Source organism: Mus caroli, unplaced genomic scaffold (assembly GCF_978045245.1).
Source record: "Mus caroli unplaced genomic scaffold, Mus_caroli_1 scaffold_13, whole genome shotgun sequence".
NCBI classification, from domain to species: Eukaryota; Metazoa; Chordata; class Mammalia; order Rodentia; family Muridae; genus Mus; species Mus caroli.
In genome coordinates, this window is record NW_028227268.1 from 116,328,143 (window position 1) to 116,345,617 (window position 17,475).

The following is a 17,475-nucleotide window of genomic DNA, read 5'->3' on the forward strand; positions in this document are numbered from 1 at the left end:
ATTAAATACCTTCATAAAATAAATAACCTTCATAGCCATGAGGAAAAAGTAGGGAAGGAGAAATGCTATGAGGCAAGGTGGTCAGTGGAAAAGGCAGGAAAGATAAGAGGGCAATGAAATCAGACCAGAGTAGAGGATGTAGGAAAATGCTGATCAGAAGATGAAAATGAGAGTCAATCAGAGAGAAGCCATGGGCTCATTCAGAAACACACCCAAGCATGCCTAGTTCAGAAACATGCCCAAGCGTGGCCCACAGAAAAGCCTGCAGCTTCAACCCTGCAGGATGCCTATAGGGAGACAAGAAGATTTCCCAAAGATCCACTTCTCGACCTTGTGAGGTAATAAAGCCACGCTCATGCTAGGTGCGGTGGTGCTTGAGTACGTTTGCAGCACTTGAGGGGCTGAGACATGAGGCTCAAGAGCTCAAGACTAGCTTGGGCTACGTAGCAAGGTCCTATATGAAAAACAATCAAAAAGCCACCCACAGAAGTGGTACTGTCATTTCTTAGAAAGAACCATGGAAATACCAATATCACTATGGTGACTCTAGAGGCCAAGGAAGAAACCTGTGGAGATGTCTGATTCACATATTTATACATACAGTATACAGCACACACATTGCCTATACATAGACATTCACACAAACACATGTACACATACAAACATTCCCATAGTTCCATGTGTGCCAATGTGTGCACAAATGTATACGTAGCCACATATGCATTCCCACAGGCATGAACACACCCATCCACACAAACACTGCCCTCCATATGCTGAGCCACGTGGCATACACTCATTAACACACATGCGATCTAAAAATACATAGGAGATTGATTCTTCAATTATATACAACTTTTGCTATAAATACTAGATTTCATTACAGTGCCAGACATGAGAAGAGACATTTTTAAATTAACTGTGGGTGTAATAATATATTTTATTGACGAGGAAGATTAAAAAAAAAAACAGTTGAGAAATAGCTATTCTGTCCTGTAGCCTGGACAACCACTACGAGGTATAAAGAGTGCCTGTGAGCCCCAAGCTGAAAGAAGATTCTGGATTCCTCTGGTAAAGGAACCCATGATGCACCGGGCTTCACTTTTAGACTTCCTTGAGTCACCCTTTCTTAGCTCACCCAGTGGGCTAAGTTTCCTCCCTACACCAGACAAGGACACACAGATGACAAGCCACAGCGGGACAATGGGACTGATGTCCCTGCTGGCCAATTTCATTTGCAGAACAGGGTGACTAGTCTCACTGCCTCAGCAGACCACTGCAAAGGAGGGCTCTCAGGCCAAGCAAGCTGAATGCCTGAGACCAGGCCAGATGAGCATTTACATTCAGCCGAGGTGTGCCAGGACCCACCCTCCCAAGCCTACGTAAACCCACTATAGATGCGTCAGAAAGATGAGACGCCCACACGCCACCCACAATTATCCATGGCTTACAAGCAGCTCAGCTCCTTCAGAGAAACAAGCCCAGGCTGTCTGCTCATCAGATTCCTCTCTTTCCCAGGTCCTACCACGAAACAGTGAGCATTGCAGCCCTGCCATTAAAGCAGACTGAGGCTCAAGGAGAGAAGTAGGCACATCACAACGACGACTGCCCTTTATTAGATAATACACATATCAGATTTCAGTGGGGAGAGGGGCAGAGCTGGCCAAAGGGCCACCTTGTACTGAACACGCTGACCTGCTTCTCATTCTCATCCTCCAGCCGCAGCCGGTCCTCAATGCAGTTTCGAGCCTGCAGGAAGGCCTTCCTCTGGGAGCGCTCTGTCAAGATCCGCACGAAGACGCCATACATGTTCACACCAAAGAAGAGCAGGGCATTGGCACCGAGCTGTAGGGAGAGAACAGGTGCAGATGTAGGGTCTGTCCAGGCTAGGCAAGTGCTGGAGGGCACACAGAGACCCTCCAATAACCCCTCAGCCAGCTCCAAACTCACAGCCACCCAGGGATCTCTAAGCACCACCCAGACAGAGCCACAGTGAAGCAGAGCAGGTGGCACATGGGGCAGAAACACACCTCTGCCCATACAACAGATAACAATGTTCCATCATGTCAGGGATTGGGGGGCAGCTCTATCGAGGCTGAATTTTACCCCCTTCCAATTTTACATGTGTTTTATTGATCATGTCTTTACTTGATCTTGGAAGACCTCAGGGCATAACTATATTTAAAGACAGATCCTTAAAAGCAGTAATTAAGGTAAAATAAGAACATTAGTGTGAGCCCCAATCCAACCAGATTGCTAAGATCGGGGCACAGAGGACTGAAAGGCCCGGGGTAGCCATCCCTGCCCCAACCTTGATTGTAGATCTCGTCTTCCAGAGCTGTGAGAACGCAGGTTTCTGTTATATGAACCACCACCCTCCCCCACCACCACCCCCACACACACTCTATGGCACTCTGTTATGACAGTCCCACCACAACAATACACCTACTACCAAAGAATATAAATGGCTGCTGCTTTCAACACTACATGGAACATGCCAGTAAGATTCAGAGGAGATAATTTGACAAAAAATTGAACTCAAGTCATTGATTTGGGCACAAAGTAAACTATAGCACAAGACCCTGCTCTGTAATCAACCCCTTCTACAGTAACAGCCAGGCTGAGGAGGGGCCTTCAGGGAGCCCAGTTCTTAGGCCTTCTCTGAAGGCCAGAAGGACACTACCAGTTTGATTAGCTAGGATCTCAGGAATACAGCTTGTACCCCTAACCCAGCTCTGGTCAAGATCCCACAGGACCAGAAGACTTGACACAAATTGGCAATGGCCAAAAAACTCAGCTCAGACCCCAGACATCAGCCCTGCCTACTTCCCCCAAAGGTCTCTTCCCCTGGCCTGTCCCAGCACCTAGCAGACCACAGGACCAGAATTGGGCAGAGACATTTGTTATGAATCACAGAGGAGCATGGTAGCCCCCACAGCAGGGGATGCCTACCCAACCCAAGGTGATATGGGTCTGTCAGCTGCTAATGTATAGAATTTCTATCTGATTAAAGCCAGCATTTCCACCTCTGCATGAGGGAGGAGGAGGATGCCGGCTTTGAGTGCTACCACTCCTCATTGATGATCCTCAAGGAGTCCAGCCATGGCTGTCCCATACTCTACACACACAGAACAAGGGCAAAAGCTAGCGTGAATGTCTCCCGAAAGCTGCTGGGAAACTGCAGAGATGTCCTAACCAGGAAGGGTTACAATGGATAGGAGTGAGCCTGAGACAGCCTTGGGATGAGAACTGCCAGCCCTTGGCACTCCTGGAAGCTGGCCTGGGAATAGGCGGGAGATCCATAGAGGGCAGATTTGGGCAGCAGAGAAGGATCTGGGCATCTTCAAACTCAGGCTGTGTGAGAAGACCTCTTCCAAAAGAATTTAAAATGAGGACGGAAACTGGAGACTGTCTTAAAGCATCCAGGTCTCACGCGTGACCTTAACCTTGACTTGATGTGCAAGCAGGGCCAAGCCTGACAGAGAGTTGTCTGTTGCAAATGCCTTACTAATGAAAATGAGAACGTAAGCCCAAGCAGTGGAAGCAGCAGTTAATTTAGAGCTGTGTTGCTGGCACCTTCCGGTGGGGTGCATCAAATACGGTAACGGTGAGATTGTAACCAGACAAGTTCTTTAATTTGCTTTTGCAATCATCCTCTAATTACTTACACCCCTGCTTTGTCATCAAACACTAAATCCCTTCTGGATTGGTACCTCTAACTTCATGAATTCCATCTGTCATAAATAAAGCTTTGTATCTCAAAGTCATAAACCAGTAGTGGTCACAGGTACTCTAGAAACATATTAGAGAGAGCATCTCACTGTGACCTTTACCTCACCCTGTGACCCTGAGAATCTCACTGTGACCCTGACCTCACCATGTGACCTTGAGAACCTCACTGTGATCCTGACATCATGGAATTCACTGAGGATGAGAACGTGTGTGTCCTCTGTGTCCTCAGTAGCTATACTCCAGCCCTACCCCACCCTGTGTTACTTCCTCTTGGCACCTACTCATCCCCTGGGAGATTCACTGGACCGTGTGCTTAGTAATACAGGCTATTCCAATAGCATCGCTGTGGCTCTTTCAACTCACGGGAAGTCAGGTAAATCACTCCGCTAGAGGAAAACACACTAAGTACATGGAGTGACTTCCCAGGCCAGGAGTTGTGGGAGGGTACATGATATACACAGCAAAGACAACCAATGTCACCAACTCCCCGGGGGCTGGTAGAGCTCTCTGGAAAGTACCTAAGGTGGTAAACAATGGTATAGGGCTCAGCTCAAGGGCCAGGTTTGCTGTTTCTAGGACTCACAAACCTCCTCCTCCTCTTCCTCCTCCTCTCTCATCCCATCTGAAGTTTCCCCTCCCTCCTCTCCTCCCAGACCCTGATCCCACCTCCCTGTTCTTTCCATCCACTCCTTGTCCATTTCTCCTCAGAAAAGGGCAGGCCCCCCCCCATGGCTATCAACCATCCATGCATATCTATGCAGCAAGACTAGGCACCTCCTCTTCTATTAAGGTTTGATGAGGCAACACAATAAGAGGAAAGGGCTTCAAAAGCAGGCAACAGAGTCAGAGACAGCCCCTGCTCCCACTGCTAGGAGTCCTGCAAGAAGACAAAGCTACACAACTGTCTATCAAACCTCCTAAAGCAAAACTGGCTCAAAGCTATAGCAACATCTCTAGATCTGGATCTTGGGTAGATAGAACACCAGGCCCCACAGCACACACTGGTTTGGGCATTGTCTTAGTTAGGGTTTCTATTCATGCACAAACATCATGACCAAGAAACAAGTTGGGGAGCAAAGGGCTTATTCGGCTTACACTTCCATACAGCTGTTCATCACCAAGGAAGTCAGGACTGGAACTCAAGCAGGTCAGAAAGCAGGAGCTGATGCAGAGGCCATGGAGGGATGTTCTTTACTGCCTTGTCTCCCCTGGCTTGCTCAGCCTGCTCTCTTATAGAACCAAGACTACCAGCCCAGAGATGGTCCCACCCACAAGGGGCCTTTCCCCCTTGATCACTAATTGAGAAAATGCCTTACAGCTGGATTTATGGAGGCATTTCCCCAACTGAAGCTCCTTTCTCTGTGATAAATCCAGCTGTGTCAAGTTGACACAAAACTAGCCAGTACAGACATCATGGCCATTACAAAGATGACCCTGTAGGAGATGCTCAGTGTCACAGGATAGATGGCACAGTGTCACCCTCCCCTTGTCCTTAAGGCAAGACAAGAGCCAAGGCTGAGGTGTGAGGGACCAGGTAGATGAGCCTGCATACAAACAGCATCTTTCAGGACAGCATAGTGGACTGAGCACTAATGGGACACCTGATTAACCTCTGAACAGCAGGGGAACTTGCAATAGGCCAAGGCCAGAGGAAAGAGCCATGCTATGAGTTAGTGAGCCCCAGGGAAGGGCCTGCCAAGAGGCTACCTGCACCTTCTAGAAGAAGTGAAAAGCAGACAGATACCACCCCTTAAAGTAAAAACTACAATTAAAGCCTCCCTTCTGAGATCTGCCCACATCGTGTCTTCTCCCATGACATCCTCTATGAACACAGACTCAGATTGCGACTGAGAGTGGATGGGATAGGCAAAAGCCACTTCATTCACTTGTCAGGTGCTAGGCCTCCTGCACCTTCCTCCCTAACATCAGAGCCCTTGTCCACAGCGGGGGAAGACTGTGAGAATGGACTGGCTACCTATCTCCTCGAAGCACAGGGGCATCCCTGGGAGACCCCTGGCTTCTCACCACCAGAAGTGAGAAACTCCCCTCTACATGTTCACTAGCTAAAAATCTGCCTGCTCCAGGACAGAAGTATGCCCAACTACCCTTAGGACATCTGGAAGGCTGCATCATCAGGGAAGTCAAAATTCTTCAAGATGCTGTCTTCCCACAAGCCACCAAGGGAAAGAGAGCAGTGGGTCAGACAGCCCCATGGAGAAGATGTGTAGAGAATGGCTTGTGAGGGGAAAGTGACCCCTCAGGAAGACTAGGGGAGATCTGCTAAATGCCTCTCACCTGCCCAGGCCTGGCTCACCTAGCTAACCCTGTAACCCCTCCTCTTATTGGACAGTGATACAATTGCATTCACCTGGCTGACACCAACTCACCACCTATGCTATCCATGGGGTTAGAGATTCGCAATTCTCCCCATGAAGCTTTCTCAATTTCTGGACCCAAGAGACACATTGTCCACTACATGAAACTGGAAGTATGGTTGAATAATTCCTCATAATGGTAAGAGGGAAGTGCCTTAGAATCTTTGTGAGATTATCACAGACAAAGGAGCCACGGGCTACGGTATCTTTTCGGGGGAAGGAGTGCTGGTTCCCATCCCACCTCCACACTCCCTGAAGGCATCCTGATTCACCACCGCCACTACCCACATTGGCCTTGTGGCCACTGCAGTCAAGCAGCCTGAGAATCCAAGGCTTCTGGTCCCAGTGCATTCTCTCTGGCCTTCTACCCAGTCACATTCTAATCCTTTAAAATTATCTCCTTTCTCCTCTTCACCTGTAGTTTTTTTTTCCCCCTTGTGATCCCTTCCAAGATTCTGTCTGTGGACTCCACATCTGTCTCAAATCAAAGGATGGATGCTTTGTTCAAGGCCTCTTAACTATTTTCGTGTTTCCAGAAGCCCCAATCTCTTCATGCACACATGAACACTCCACACCAAATGCAGCAACCATGCTAATCTCACAGAATGCCATGAATATTCCCAGCCAGGCAGAAGGTTGGCGTGTGGCACAGCAGAGCCAGCTGGGTCTGTGAGAACAGGGCCAGCTCTAATAACTGCTCCACATTCTCCCTGCATCCACAACTCACTCTGTGCCACTGACCCCATTCTTCAGACAGACACAATGAGGGCAAGGAAGAAGACAGGGTTTCCCAGGTGCTGCAGCACGTGCACAGTCCCCTGCAGTGGCCCCTACCTGAAAAACACCCCAGTGATGAGGGGGAAAACTCTGCGTCCAAATCAATGTTCACCCCACAGAAATCATAACCAAATTAACTGCATGGAGCCAGTCATCTCCCCCATTAAGATGCAGAGCATGCTGGCACCAGATCCTGAAGACCAGCTGCAAATAAGTTCATAAGGATTCATAGCCCCTGCTTGGCCAAGCAGAATCCAGAGAAGGAGGATCTCCCAGGAACCTGGAATCTCTCAAAGGCACAGATGCAGAGGTTCCAGGAAAGACAGGGACGGGGATCAACATCTCCATATGCTTCACCCGCATGCTCAAAACATCACCACAGCCAGCTCCCTTGTACAGGAAGGGGTGATGTCTCCGCAAGGGGGGAGTTGAGGTTGTCCATGGAATACCACACTAGACTGCATCAGAATGAACTTGTGCCCAGCTTAACTCAGAAGCAGATGGGCTCAAATACAATATTTACAGGAATGTGCATTCTTGCAGATCTGTTAGCACTGCTGACAGAAACAACAAGGGTGCCCGGAGCTCAGGCGGTGGCCTCTCATGAGAACCTCTGAGGAAAAGCAAGGCTCAGTCAGGTGTGATGCAAGACACTGGTAAACCCAGGAGACTGAGGCAGGAAGATGGCAATCCAAGGCTAGCCCAGACTATAGTAAGACCCTATCTCAAACAAGCAGAAAGGGTCCCTGGATGGAAGAGCTGATTCTCAGACTGGGGCAGAGATTCACAGTCTGGAGCACCCTCCATGCCACAGAGTAAGGAAGAGGTGTGTAGAGGTCACTGGAGATGGGGTAGGGGGAGTATGCCAGAGCACACAGGAGTACACAAAAGAGCTCCAAGCAGCCATATTCAGACCACAGGAGCAACAGAACCAAGTGGTATTGAGTTACAAGCCATGTGTAAGGAGAGTCATGCTGACAGAAATCGATGGCTGGCTTGCAGGATGGCAGACACTGGCGACATTCCCAAGCACGCATGGTCACCCTGGGTCTCAGAGGTCAACTCCCCACTCCCCAAAGAAAGGGAGGAAGCTCTTCCCCCTCCCCCCCCCCCAAAGAGCACAAGAAGGACAAAGAGGACAGAAGAGAGCAACTCCAGGGGGAGGTTGCTCAGCAGCACCCGTCAGCCCAAGCAGAGCAGCTTGGCAGTAAGGAGCCACACCCACAGAGGTAAAGTGCTTGCTGTTGAAAACCCAGTTCCCCAAGGAGATGAGGAAAGTCATGAGACCTGGATGGGCACTGGGTAGCCCCTGGAAGGTCACTATAGCCACACCTGGAAAAGCCCTGACTTTGAACCCCGCCCCCCACACACACACATCTCACACATCTCAGCATCCTGAAGGAATGTCCAACCCCAACCTGACACCATTACCCCACACTCCCAAGCACCTGCTTCTTCTGCTCTGGACGACATACACAGACCATACATGGCCAAGGCCAGGAGCTGTGAGTCTCTTCTCTTGGCCCCCACCTCAGCAATTTCCTGTCCCTGAGGCCTCTGGGCCTCCTACCTCTATCCACCCTCACCACCAGTACAACCTATGCTGACTAACTCTCCCTACATCAGATGTGCCTCCCTGCAACGCCCTCCCCCAGCCCCCACCCCACCCCCGACATTTTATGCTCTGGAAAGAGCCTTAAAACTGGAGCACACTGGAGGCTAACCTGACCCTGTCCACCTCCCAGGATTCTGCCCCCTGTGCAGCATGCACAAATATGCGATTCGTGTCCTGTCATGTGTGGCATACAGCTGCAGACAGCTCACATTCTCAGGACTGCTGTCCCAGCTGCAGCCTTGACCAAGAGGCTCTTCTGACCCCTTGATAGGGTTGAGTGGCCCTCTACCATCCTGTGGTTCCCATATTTATCCTTCTCCCTATTTAGTATGCAAACCTGTCCACTGAATTTGCTCCAGCTGTCAACCTGTGGTGTTCTGGGCTGCCCCTGAAGCAAGTACAAAACCCAGGCATCATTCAAACTGACTGGAGGACAGAGAGTACCACAGGCTGTCTGAAGACACAGGGGCATGAGCACAGGGCCTGCTCAGGGGACTCTTCTCTCGCATCCGTTTATGGCATCTTTGTCATTTCAGAGAAGGACCCGAATCCACACACTGCTCCCCACACAGACCAAGGCACACTGAGTGGCAAATCCATGGGCAGCCCTCACCTTGTACAGCCGCTCACAGGTGGGGACTGAGAGGTAGGTCAGTCTCTTGGCTCCTTCTGGGCCTCCTTAGCTAGACACCGCCAGTTCCTGCCTATGGGTGTCCGCCAGGGTCTGATTGTATGTCACTTTCTTCCAACTGTGCCTGCATTTTCAACAGCACGCACAAGTGTGTTTTTAAATTAATGTAATTGCTCGCTCACTTGCTCGCTCTCTGGTTCTGAATTAGTAAACGCTTTAGAATTAGCTTCATTTGAAAGAGGACCAACAGAATGCCGATCTTTGCTGGAGACAGTGACGGCAATTCAGGAGCCATGGTTTTGGTCTCTTGCTTCTGGGAGTGTCTGAATTTTCCACGGTTAAAATAAAAACAAGTATAAAAACGAGAATATGGTGACTCCCCACAAGCTCCTTCCACCTAGTTTCCCACTCGTGAACCTGTGGTCACCAGGCCAGGAAACGACTTTCCCCGGGACCTAGGAGGCATGCTCCTTGGTGTATCCTGTTTAACTCTTTGTACCTCAATACCAAGAGGCTCCCAGGTAAACACATAGAAGCTGCACTTACCCACCCCCACAGTACCCCTCTCCCAGCAAGTGGGACCTCTCCTTCTAGACCACTTAGACCACATCTTCAGATGCCAAGGGAAGCAAGAAGGGCTGATTCAGGGACACCAGCAAGAATGCTATGAGTGAGGCTCTATGTGGCTTGGCAACCAGGGACAGTTCTCACCAAAGGCAAAAGCTCCCCACAGTTCCCTGCACTCTGCCCAGAGGGTCAATGAACAGCAACACAGTGGACATCTCAGCCTTCCAGGGAAGAAGCTTGAATTCACCCACTATAGCCTCAGACAGTTCTACTTCCAACTCGCCCATCCCCCATGATAGTCTCTGTGATATGACTCCAGCCTCTTTAGATACCCAGACACCAGCAGAAACCATTAAGAGATAAGATCTCTGGGTAAGTTCTGGGCTGTGGTCTTTGGATGAGACCCTACCTGCCACTCACTTCTCAATGCTCGGAAAAGATTTTAAGTGTTTACAAGTGAAGGGGGCGGGGCCTCAACCAATGACTCTTAACACATGATCATTCCATTAGCCCCTCATACCACAGGGAATACAGTTAGAGAAAAGGCCATGGAAAGAAGCTCAAAGGGTTGAGTTTTCCAGCCCTTTAGAGGCTGTGTTGCTTCAGATGGCAAACAAGTCATCTTCCCAGGCCGATGTGCCTCCCTCAGGTTAAGGCACAAGGCAAAGCAAGCCTAGCGCCCTTGGACTGCCATCACACATGACTTCAATGCAGCATCCTCACACTGGCAGGTGCCGAGTGCACCTCCACCAATCAGAATGCTCTTGGCATATTTTCCCTGCAGGAGTAGAATGTTCTGGAGTGGGCTGCCCCTGCTCCTGGATCGCTCCCATCTGCCACTTTCCAGAGTCTCTTGAACTTTCCTCTGTCCCTCTCCAATAGACTCACTCAGCCAAATGTGCAGTTCACATGATAAAACTGCTTCTAAGGGTTGCATGGTAATTCATGCCCCTCCCACAGGGGGCTGCTGAGACCCTCTGCTGTACTGGCAGGGAAGCAGGGAAGCATCATACATAACAATTCTCATGATACCCACAGGCTAGGAGCTCTCAACTCTGTTCTGGATCATGCAGGTGGGCAAGGAAGGAAAGACACCCTCCAAAGAGTAAAATATTATATAGGTTTTTGAAGAGCACAGAGGTCCTGTTGCCCGGGAACAGCACTAAAAGGACTGTGTGCAGCATCAAGAGATCAAGGGGACCATGAGGACTGATGGTCTAGCACTGACCTAAGACTGTGATAAGGTTCTGACAACAGAAGTGACCAGGTATTCCAACGCAGTCATGGTCCTGAGGCAAGGAACCTGTGTTCCTAGTTCAAGATAATACATGTCACCCCTTCTCACTCAGAGACTACTGTGTTAGCAAAAATGACCCTCCTGTCTCTCAGAAGCATCATCAGTGCTCCAAGAAAGCAGAGAACAGAGCAGCAGGTGAGCAAGCACCACACAAAGTGTGTGGCATGGGGACAAGCAGATAAACCACCGATGCTAAGAAAAGAGCACTCCAGTGGGGAGCACTGGGGAGCCAGCCAAGCAGTACTGTGTATGAGTACTGCCTCAGGTTGAGGCCACTTCTGAAGACTGGAGCCTCTCTTTCAGAAACACTGTACTATATATAAGGGCTGTTCTGTGTTCTTAGAGTAAAAAATCCACATGTTGCTAGTGTAGAATTTCTCTGTAGAGCTCTGTAGAGGCTGAAGCAGAGACACCAAGGGGCCCTGTCACACCACAGGTGGCTTCCTGGTCACCTGACTAACCTTCTGGATGCTATCACCTCTTCTTCATATGTGCATAGGCACACTCAAGCATGGATCTATGCACAGACACAAGTACACATTTCTGTGAAAATCTCTACAAGTATGCACCCATGCACACACATACATGACTACACACGTGAGTGTGCACGGATCAGGCGGACACCCAGAGAGTCTCACCAGTTCTGAACAGCATGGCTCCAAGCTTTCTCCTTATTCCCAACTAAAGGCAGAGCAAACACCCAACTCAGCCATCAAAGCAGGCCCTGCCTTTCTCCAGTCCGAGGGCAGATCGTTCAGGGTCTATGCTGCCTTCAACCTGGCCTGGACGTCCAGTTGGTGTTTCAGCATAGCACATAGTAGGAGGGTGGGGCTCCTTAGCATAAGAATACACAGTAGGTTCCTGTGCAACTGAGACAAGGTCTGGAGAAAGTAAGAGGTTAAAAAGAACAGAGAAAGAGTCCCAGGAAGGATTACAGGAGGGACATGCTGAAGGAGCTACTGCCACGCGTGGGGAACAAGCCCACACTGGCTGGGGTTAAGTATCAGGAAGTCCCACTCCTTTCCTCACTGAGTGTTGAGACCCTGGACCTCGTCCCTGTGGCACACTGGCCTCACACAGACACACACAATCTCAATGAATCAGACGATGTCTGAGCTTAAACCCCACACTCCACAGTGAAGACCCAGAAGTGACCCACAGTCATGGAAATAGGAATGCATGCAGGAGGTAGGTCTTAGCCAATGACTCTGCCCAAGTACTGCTGGGACTCTGCCCATGCTACCCTCCTTGGGGCTACAGCTCCCTCCTGATGATATACCGACGCTAAAGAAAATGCATTTGAACAGCCCCATGGTATGAGTGGCCATGAGCATGCATAAGTGTGCAGAGAAGCATGCTTGGGTGTTCACGTGTGTGTGGACAAGTACATCGGTTCCCGAATGTGTGCGTGAAGATGATCTGCACATGCATAGGAGGACATGAGGCTCTTAATGCAAGTGAGCATGTGTGTGCTGCTGTGTGAGCACTGGTGTACGAGTGGGAAAGTGAGTATATGTGCTTCCATGTGCATATGCACAGACATAAAGGCAACAGCGAGCTTGGGTGTGCATGGAGGTATGGTTGTGTGGATTTGTGGGTGGGTATAAAATATCATGCGTATTAGACATACGCATGAGAACACAAGTATATAAGTGGGAGAATATGGCAGGGGGCACATGAAGCATTTGTGTAGGTGCTTGAACAGGAGTGTGTGGGTGTGCTTCTGAGTGGGCATGCGTGCTTGCGTGTGAGGGTGAACAGAGGAGGTAGCATGAGTGACTCACGTCCCCAGACACAGTATATCGGTGTCTATAGAGCAGGGGTTCTTTCCTTGTCCCACTCAGCACCTGAGATGAAGACAAGAGCCCACAGCTATGGGAACAGTCTCCCCGGGGGCCATCCTGATCTTTCTGTCCATGCTTGGGCTTAGATTCCTGCTCCTTCAACCTTGTCTACTGCAAGTCCTTGCTTCATAGGGGCCTGTCAGACAAAGTGAAGGCTCAAAGTCCAGGCCACAGGGACACCACAGCCATATGGCCCATATGGTCACACTCTGCTTCTGCCATTGTAGTTGACAGAAGACAGACAGAGTGTTCCCTGGTAGCTTTGAAAGCACCTCAGTCCAAACAATTCTGGTTCTCAAAGCTAGAGGCGAACTATCAGATCACTGGCTTCAAGCAGCTAACTAGAGTGCCAGTATCCATACCACTGATTCCAAGATGGCTGACAGACAGGGAACACCTGCCAGGCACAATCCACACATGATACTCAGAAAACACAGCTGTCCTATATAACTGTAGGATGAATTACTGCTCCCACCAACAGTGGGAGATACTGAGGCACAGAGATCATCCTGTACTCCAACTCACAGGACTGTGCCAGCCCTCCAGAAGTGCCTGGAGACACCCACAAGCCCGCCTTCACCCATCTACGCCAGCATCCGAGCCATCCAAGCCACCCTGCTCAATGCCCAAAGACACCTGTGCACCCAAAGAGCTCAGCCCTTACCCCTGAGACATCAGGGACGTTACAGGAGAAAGAGTGCACCTGAAGCCATCGAACCCCCCAGAGGGTGGTGCTAACAGCTTTGATGATAGACAGAAACAAGAGCACACATATTCCTTGACAATCCTAATTTCCATCACGGACAACCTATGGTTAAGAACCAAAAGAAGCTGAAATCCATTTCCTCCACCCTGATAGGCAGCTTAACTGGAAACACACAATGCATACTCGTGTAATAGAACTGGGCTACTTCAAAGAGAGAAAAATAATAACAGAAATAACAACTCATCTGAGGCAAGAAAAGAAAAGAAAAAAAGAAGCAGCCCACGGGGCCATGAAGAACACTGGGTATGGGAGAAAGCTCAGAGCCAGTGGACCCAGGCCTCCCTGCCTCCTCTACTGCAGCCTCAGGAAGGGCAGGGAAGGAGGGGACCACTGTGGGTAGAGGTCCTGAGCTGGTGGCTAGACAAGCCCGGGCTTGCTTTTCTCAAGACTCCCCTCCCCTCAAAAGCTCTCCAAGGAAAGGGCCTGCTCCGCTACCTCTACTTCCCCACGGCTCTGAGGACCCTTCTGAAGACAGGCCGTGATTCTGGAAGGGCCTTGCTCCCCTGAACAGAGTAAGGAGACCCTCACAAGCCCACCTACACAAACCCCAGTACCAAGTGTCAGTTTGCTCTGAGCCTCTGCCCTTGACTGGAAGCTAAGGCTGTAGTTCTGAGACTGGGGTGTGAACCTGAGGTGGAGATCTCACAGGACTCAGCCCCAGCAGGCTCCTGTGGAGACCTAACACCCTCAAACAACATCCGACCCCTGTGTATGCAGCAAGGGCCACCCTGCAGCACGGCTTCCATTCCTCCTTCTGCATCTGCCCCATGCCCTCTTGGGTACTGTCTGTCTAGAATTCGGAGGTGAGGAGGCAGGGCCATCAGCAAAAGGCTGTGCAGCAGCAGAGGTGACAGGGTCTGAAGGGAGGTGGCCGCAGCCGTGAGGTACAGGCCTCTCACATACTAGTGGCAGAGTTCACTAACACACTGCAGGGTGCCTAGGATTTCGTGATGGGAAGACATTGAAATCTTTGGGGACCAGCTTCTCTTTACCTCAGGTTTTCCCACTTGGTCCCATTTATGCGTTGATAAGGGAGTAGAGGATAAAATGCCTTAGAAATGGCAGATTCTCAACGCATGCTTTCCTTATGGACTTCTTACATTCAAACCATCTCTGTGGGAGGCAGCATCTTCCCTTGGGGGGCGGGGATGGGGGGTGAGAAGGAGGCGGGGCAGAGGCTGAGTTTTGATGAGGGAGGGATTTATATCAGATTGGAGGCTAGTCACACGGAAACCTGGGTACCAGCAGCTACCTAAGAATCCTTGTTTTCACAACGGGCTTCTTTCCCCCACTGAAGTGACAAGGGCTCCTCTACCCCAGAGGGAGGGGCACTGGCACCTTTGCAGACTCCTCCCTAATCTTTTCTTTAAAAGGAATGCCTAGAAGCTGTGTAGAAGAGAAATAAAGAAACTAAGAACACAGCCTTTTAAGGCACCTAGAGAATCCACCACGGTCCTGAGCCTACAGCTGTCTCTCCAGTCCTACAGTGAATGCTCAGCAATAGACCTGTCATCGTGGCCCCTAAGACTAAGTACCGCTCCCTGCCATCAGTCTGGGTGTTTGTGTTGGTCTTACAGGCAGCAGGTACATCTGACTGACAGTCATCTCTCTCAAAAACACCAGTTAGTCTGTGCCTAGCCCAGCCCCCCACAACTTCCCATATGCTCGAAGAAGCTACCTTCTTTCCTTAGATGGACTCTCCCACCTTTCTGTCTCTCATCTCCCTCCCACTGCTAGACCTGGAACAAAACCCTCCCTCAGATGCCACGCCTGGGCAGCACCAGCGAAGGGGAAGGTCCCAAACTCCTGGGAACAGTCTCCAGGTTCACCTCCCACCTGCTTGGGTGCGGTGGTATGGGGAAACCGGAACCTCTCGGGTCCAGGAGAATCCTCAAGAGGTGTCAAGTCCTATGCCCTTGGCCCGGCAGCCCCCTCGCCCACCCAAGTTGAAAGAGACAAAGTTCAGGCTCCATGGAGCCAGGGTTAGGACTGGGAGCAGAAGCTGTGGAGACCAGATTATGTGTGACCTTGGCAAACTCCTCTCCTTCAGGGCAGAATTCGGATTCACACCGGGGTGGTTAGCGATACTGGTGGGGTTCAAAGTGCTTCCCTGCCCACTAACTGCTCCCTCGGGTCCGCGAAATTGAGAAGCGAGCCCCAGATGCGCTCCAGGCGAGCTGGAGAGGAACCCAGGGGCTGCGCGCTCCGCCAGCCTAGGAGCCTGGCCTGGAGACCGCGCACCCTCCCACTTTTCAGTACCTCTACTGAGGGACACGGGTACAACCCAGCGCGGTGGATCAGGCTTGGGTCCCCCGCTTGGCCACACAACTACTGCCTGACCTTGGGCCTGTCACTACCACCACCACCACACACCAGTCTCTCGTCTCCACCCTAAAGACGCTAGGGACTCTTATCTCGTAAGAAACACCGGGTGGAGGGTGCTAGCTCCTCCGACTGCATCCTCAGTTTGCTGAGTGACCTTGAACACCTGTCCCACCTTCAGAACCTCAGTTTCCCCACCTTCCCCATAGGAAGAACGTTAAACTCCTGCCACCTCCAGTGCTGCTGGCAGATGTGTCTCCAACCCAATGGGGGACTCGTGGTGACACTTACCGTCCTCCAGAGACGTGGGCGCTTGGCAGGGACCAAGGCGGCTGTGACCAGTAAGTGCGAGGCAGCCACCACCAGCCCGAAGCCGATGGCCAGTAGGCTGCGCACGGGCAGCAAGGCATAGGACACGAAGGTGACCAAAAGGAGTTGCCAAACCCCCTGCTCGGCGACCGTCGAGCCCATTGCGCCTCCTGCAGAGCTCCTCGCGGGGCCGCCCAGCGCGAAGGGGCAGCAGAGTAGCGCGAAGGTGAGGCTGAAGAACAGCGCCAGCTGACCGACCTGCTGCAGCTGGGACACCTGCAGGGATCGGACATTGGTGACCACGAACAGCGCCAGGAAAAGGATGCAGTGCACTGGGTGCGACCCCTTGGCGAGGCCGGGCGCTGGCCCCGGTGCGCCCAGCAGCTCAGCCAGCGCCAGGGCGCCCGCCAGTAGGCTGAGCACAGCCAGCGCTTTCAACGTGGCCGCCTGCTCCAGCCGCAACGTGTAGCCGCGGAACAGCGCCTCCAGCTCGGGGCACGCGAACTCCTCGCCACACGCCCGGAACCCACGCCGGCCGCCCGGCCCGGCCGCCCGCTCTGCGCCCCCGGGCTCGCCCGCGCCTCCGCCGCCGCCTTGGCCGCGCGGCGCCCCCGCCATCTCAGCGCCATGCAGCGGCCGCGGCCACGGGCGCGCCCCTCGCCGGCCCGGGGCGCCGGGGCGCGGGCGGCGGCGCCGGGGCGGGCGGGCGGCGGGCGGCGAGGCGCCGGGGCGCGGGGCGGGCGGAGTTGGGGCGCCGGCTGCCCAGCGCGCGCGCCCCGAGCGCGTCCCCTCCCGCCCGCCGCGCCTGCGCACTGGCGCCCGCCCGCGCCCCGGCAGTGGTCCTCTGCGGCGACCGTGCTGCGACAGGCGAGCCCCAAGAGCCCCGATCCTGGGCGGACAGAGTCCGCGCCCAACTCAGCGCCCGGGATCCCGCACGCCCAAGGGGCCACGTGACCTTGGGCACCACTCTTGACTCTTTGAGCCTTGGTTTCCCCTCCTATGTACAGTGGAGCCCACCCCTCTATGAGTCTTCGGAGGCGTTTTAAAAACGCAGAAATTCCCAGTAGAGGGAGGAACAGCTCTGTTAGATTTGTATCCCCTCTGCAAGCAGAACCAGGTCACCCAAGAGGAGCCCTCACTCAGCTCCCAAGAGGAGCCCTCACTCAGTGCCCACCGAGAAACCCCGAGAATCCCAGGTCACACATGCAAGGCGCTTTAAGTGGCTGATTTGCCCTCCACCTGG

The 17,475-nt window shown here is 52.1% G+C and overlaps 1 protein-coding gene across 1 annotated transcript in view; it reads right to left on the minus strand.

Moving 5' to 3' along the window:
* Adcy1 (adenylate cyclase 1) overlaps window positions 1-16,850 on the minus strand; it is a 128,821-nt gene extending 111,971 nt beyond the window's left edge. Inside the window, exons 1-2 of the mRNA XM_021178187.3 lie at window positions 16,215-16,850; window positions 1,693-1,842 (exon numbers count right to left, since the gene is read on the minus strand). Coding sequence (XP_021033846.1) covers window positions 1,693-1,842; window positions 16,215-16,850 — 786 coding nt within the window. The remainder of the gene's footprint in view (window positions 1-1,692; window positions 1,843-16,214) is intronic.
* Between the last annotated feature and the right edge of the window lie 625 nt (window positions 16,851-17,475).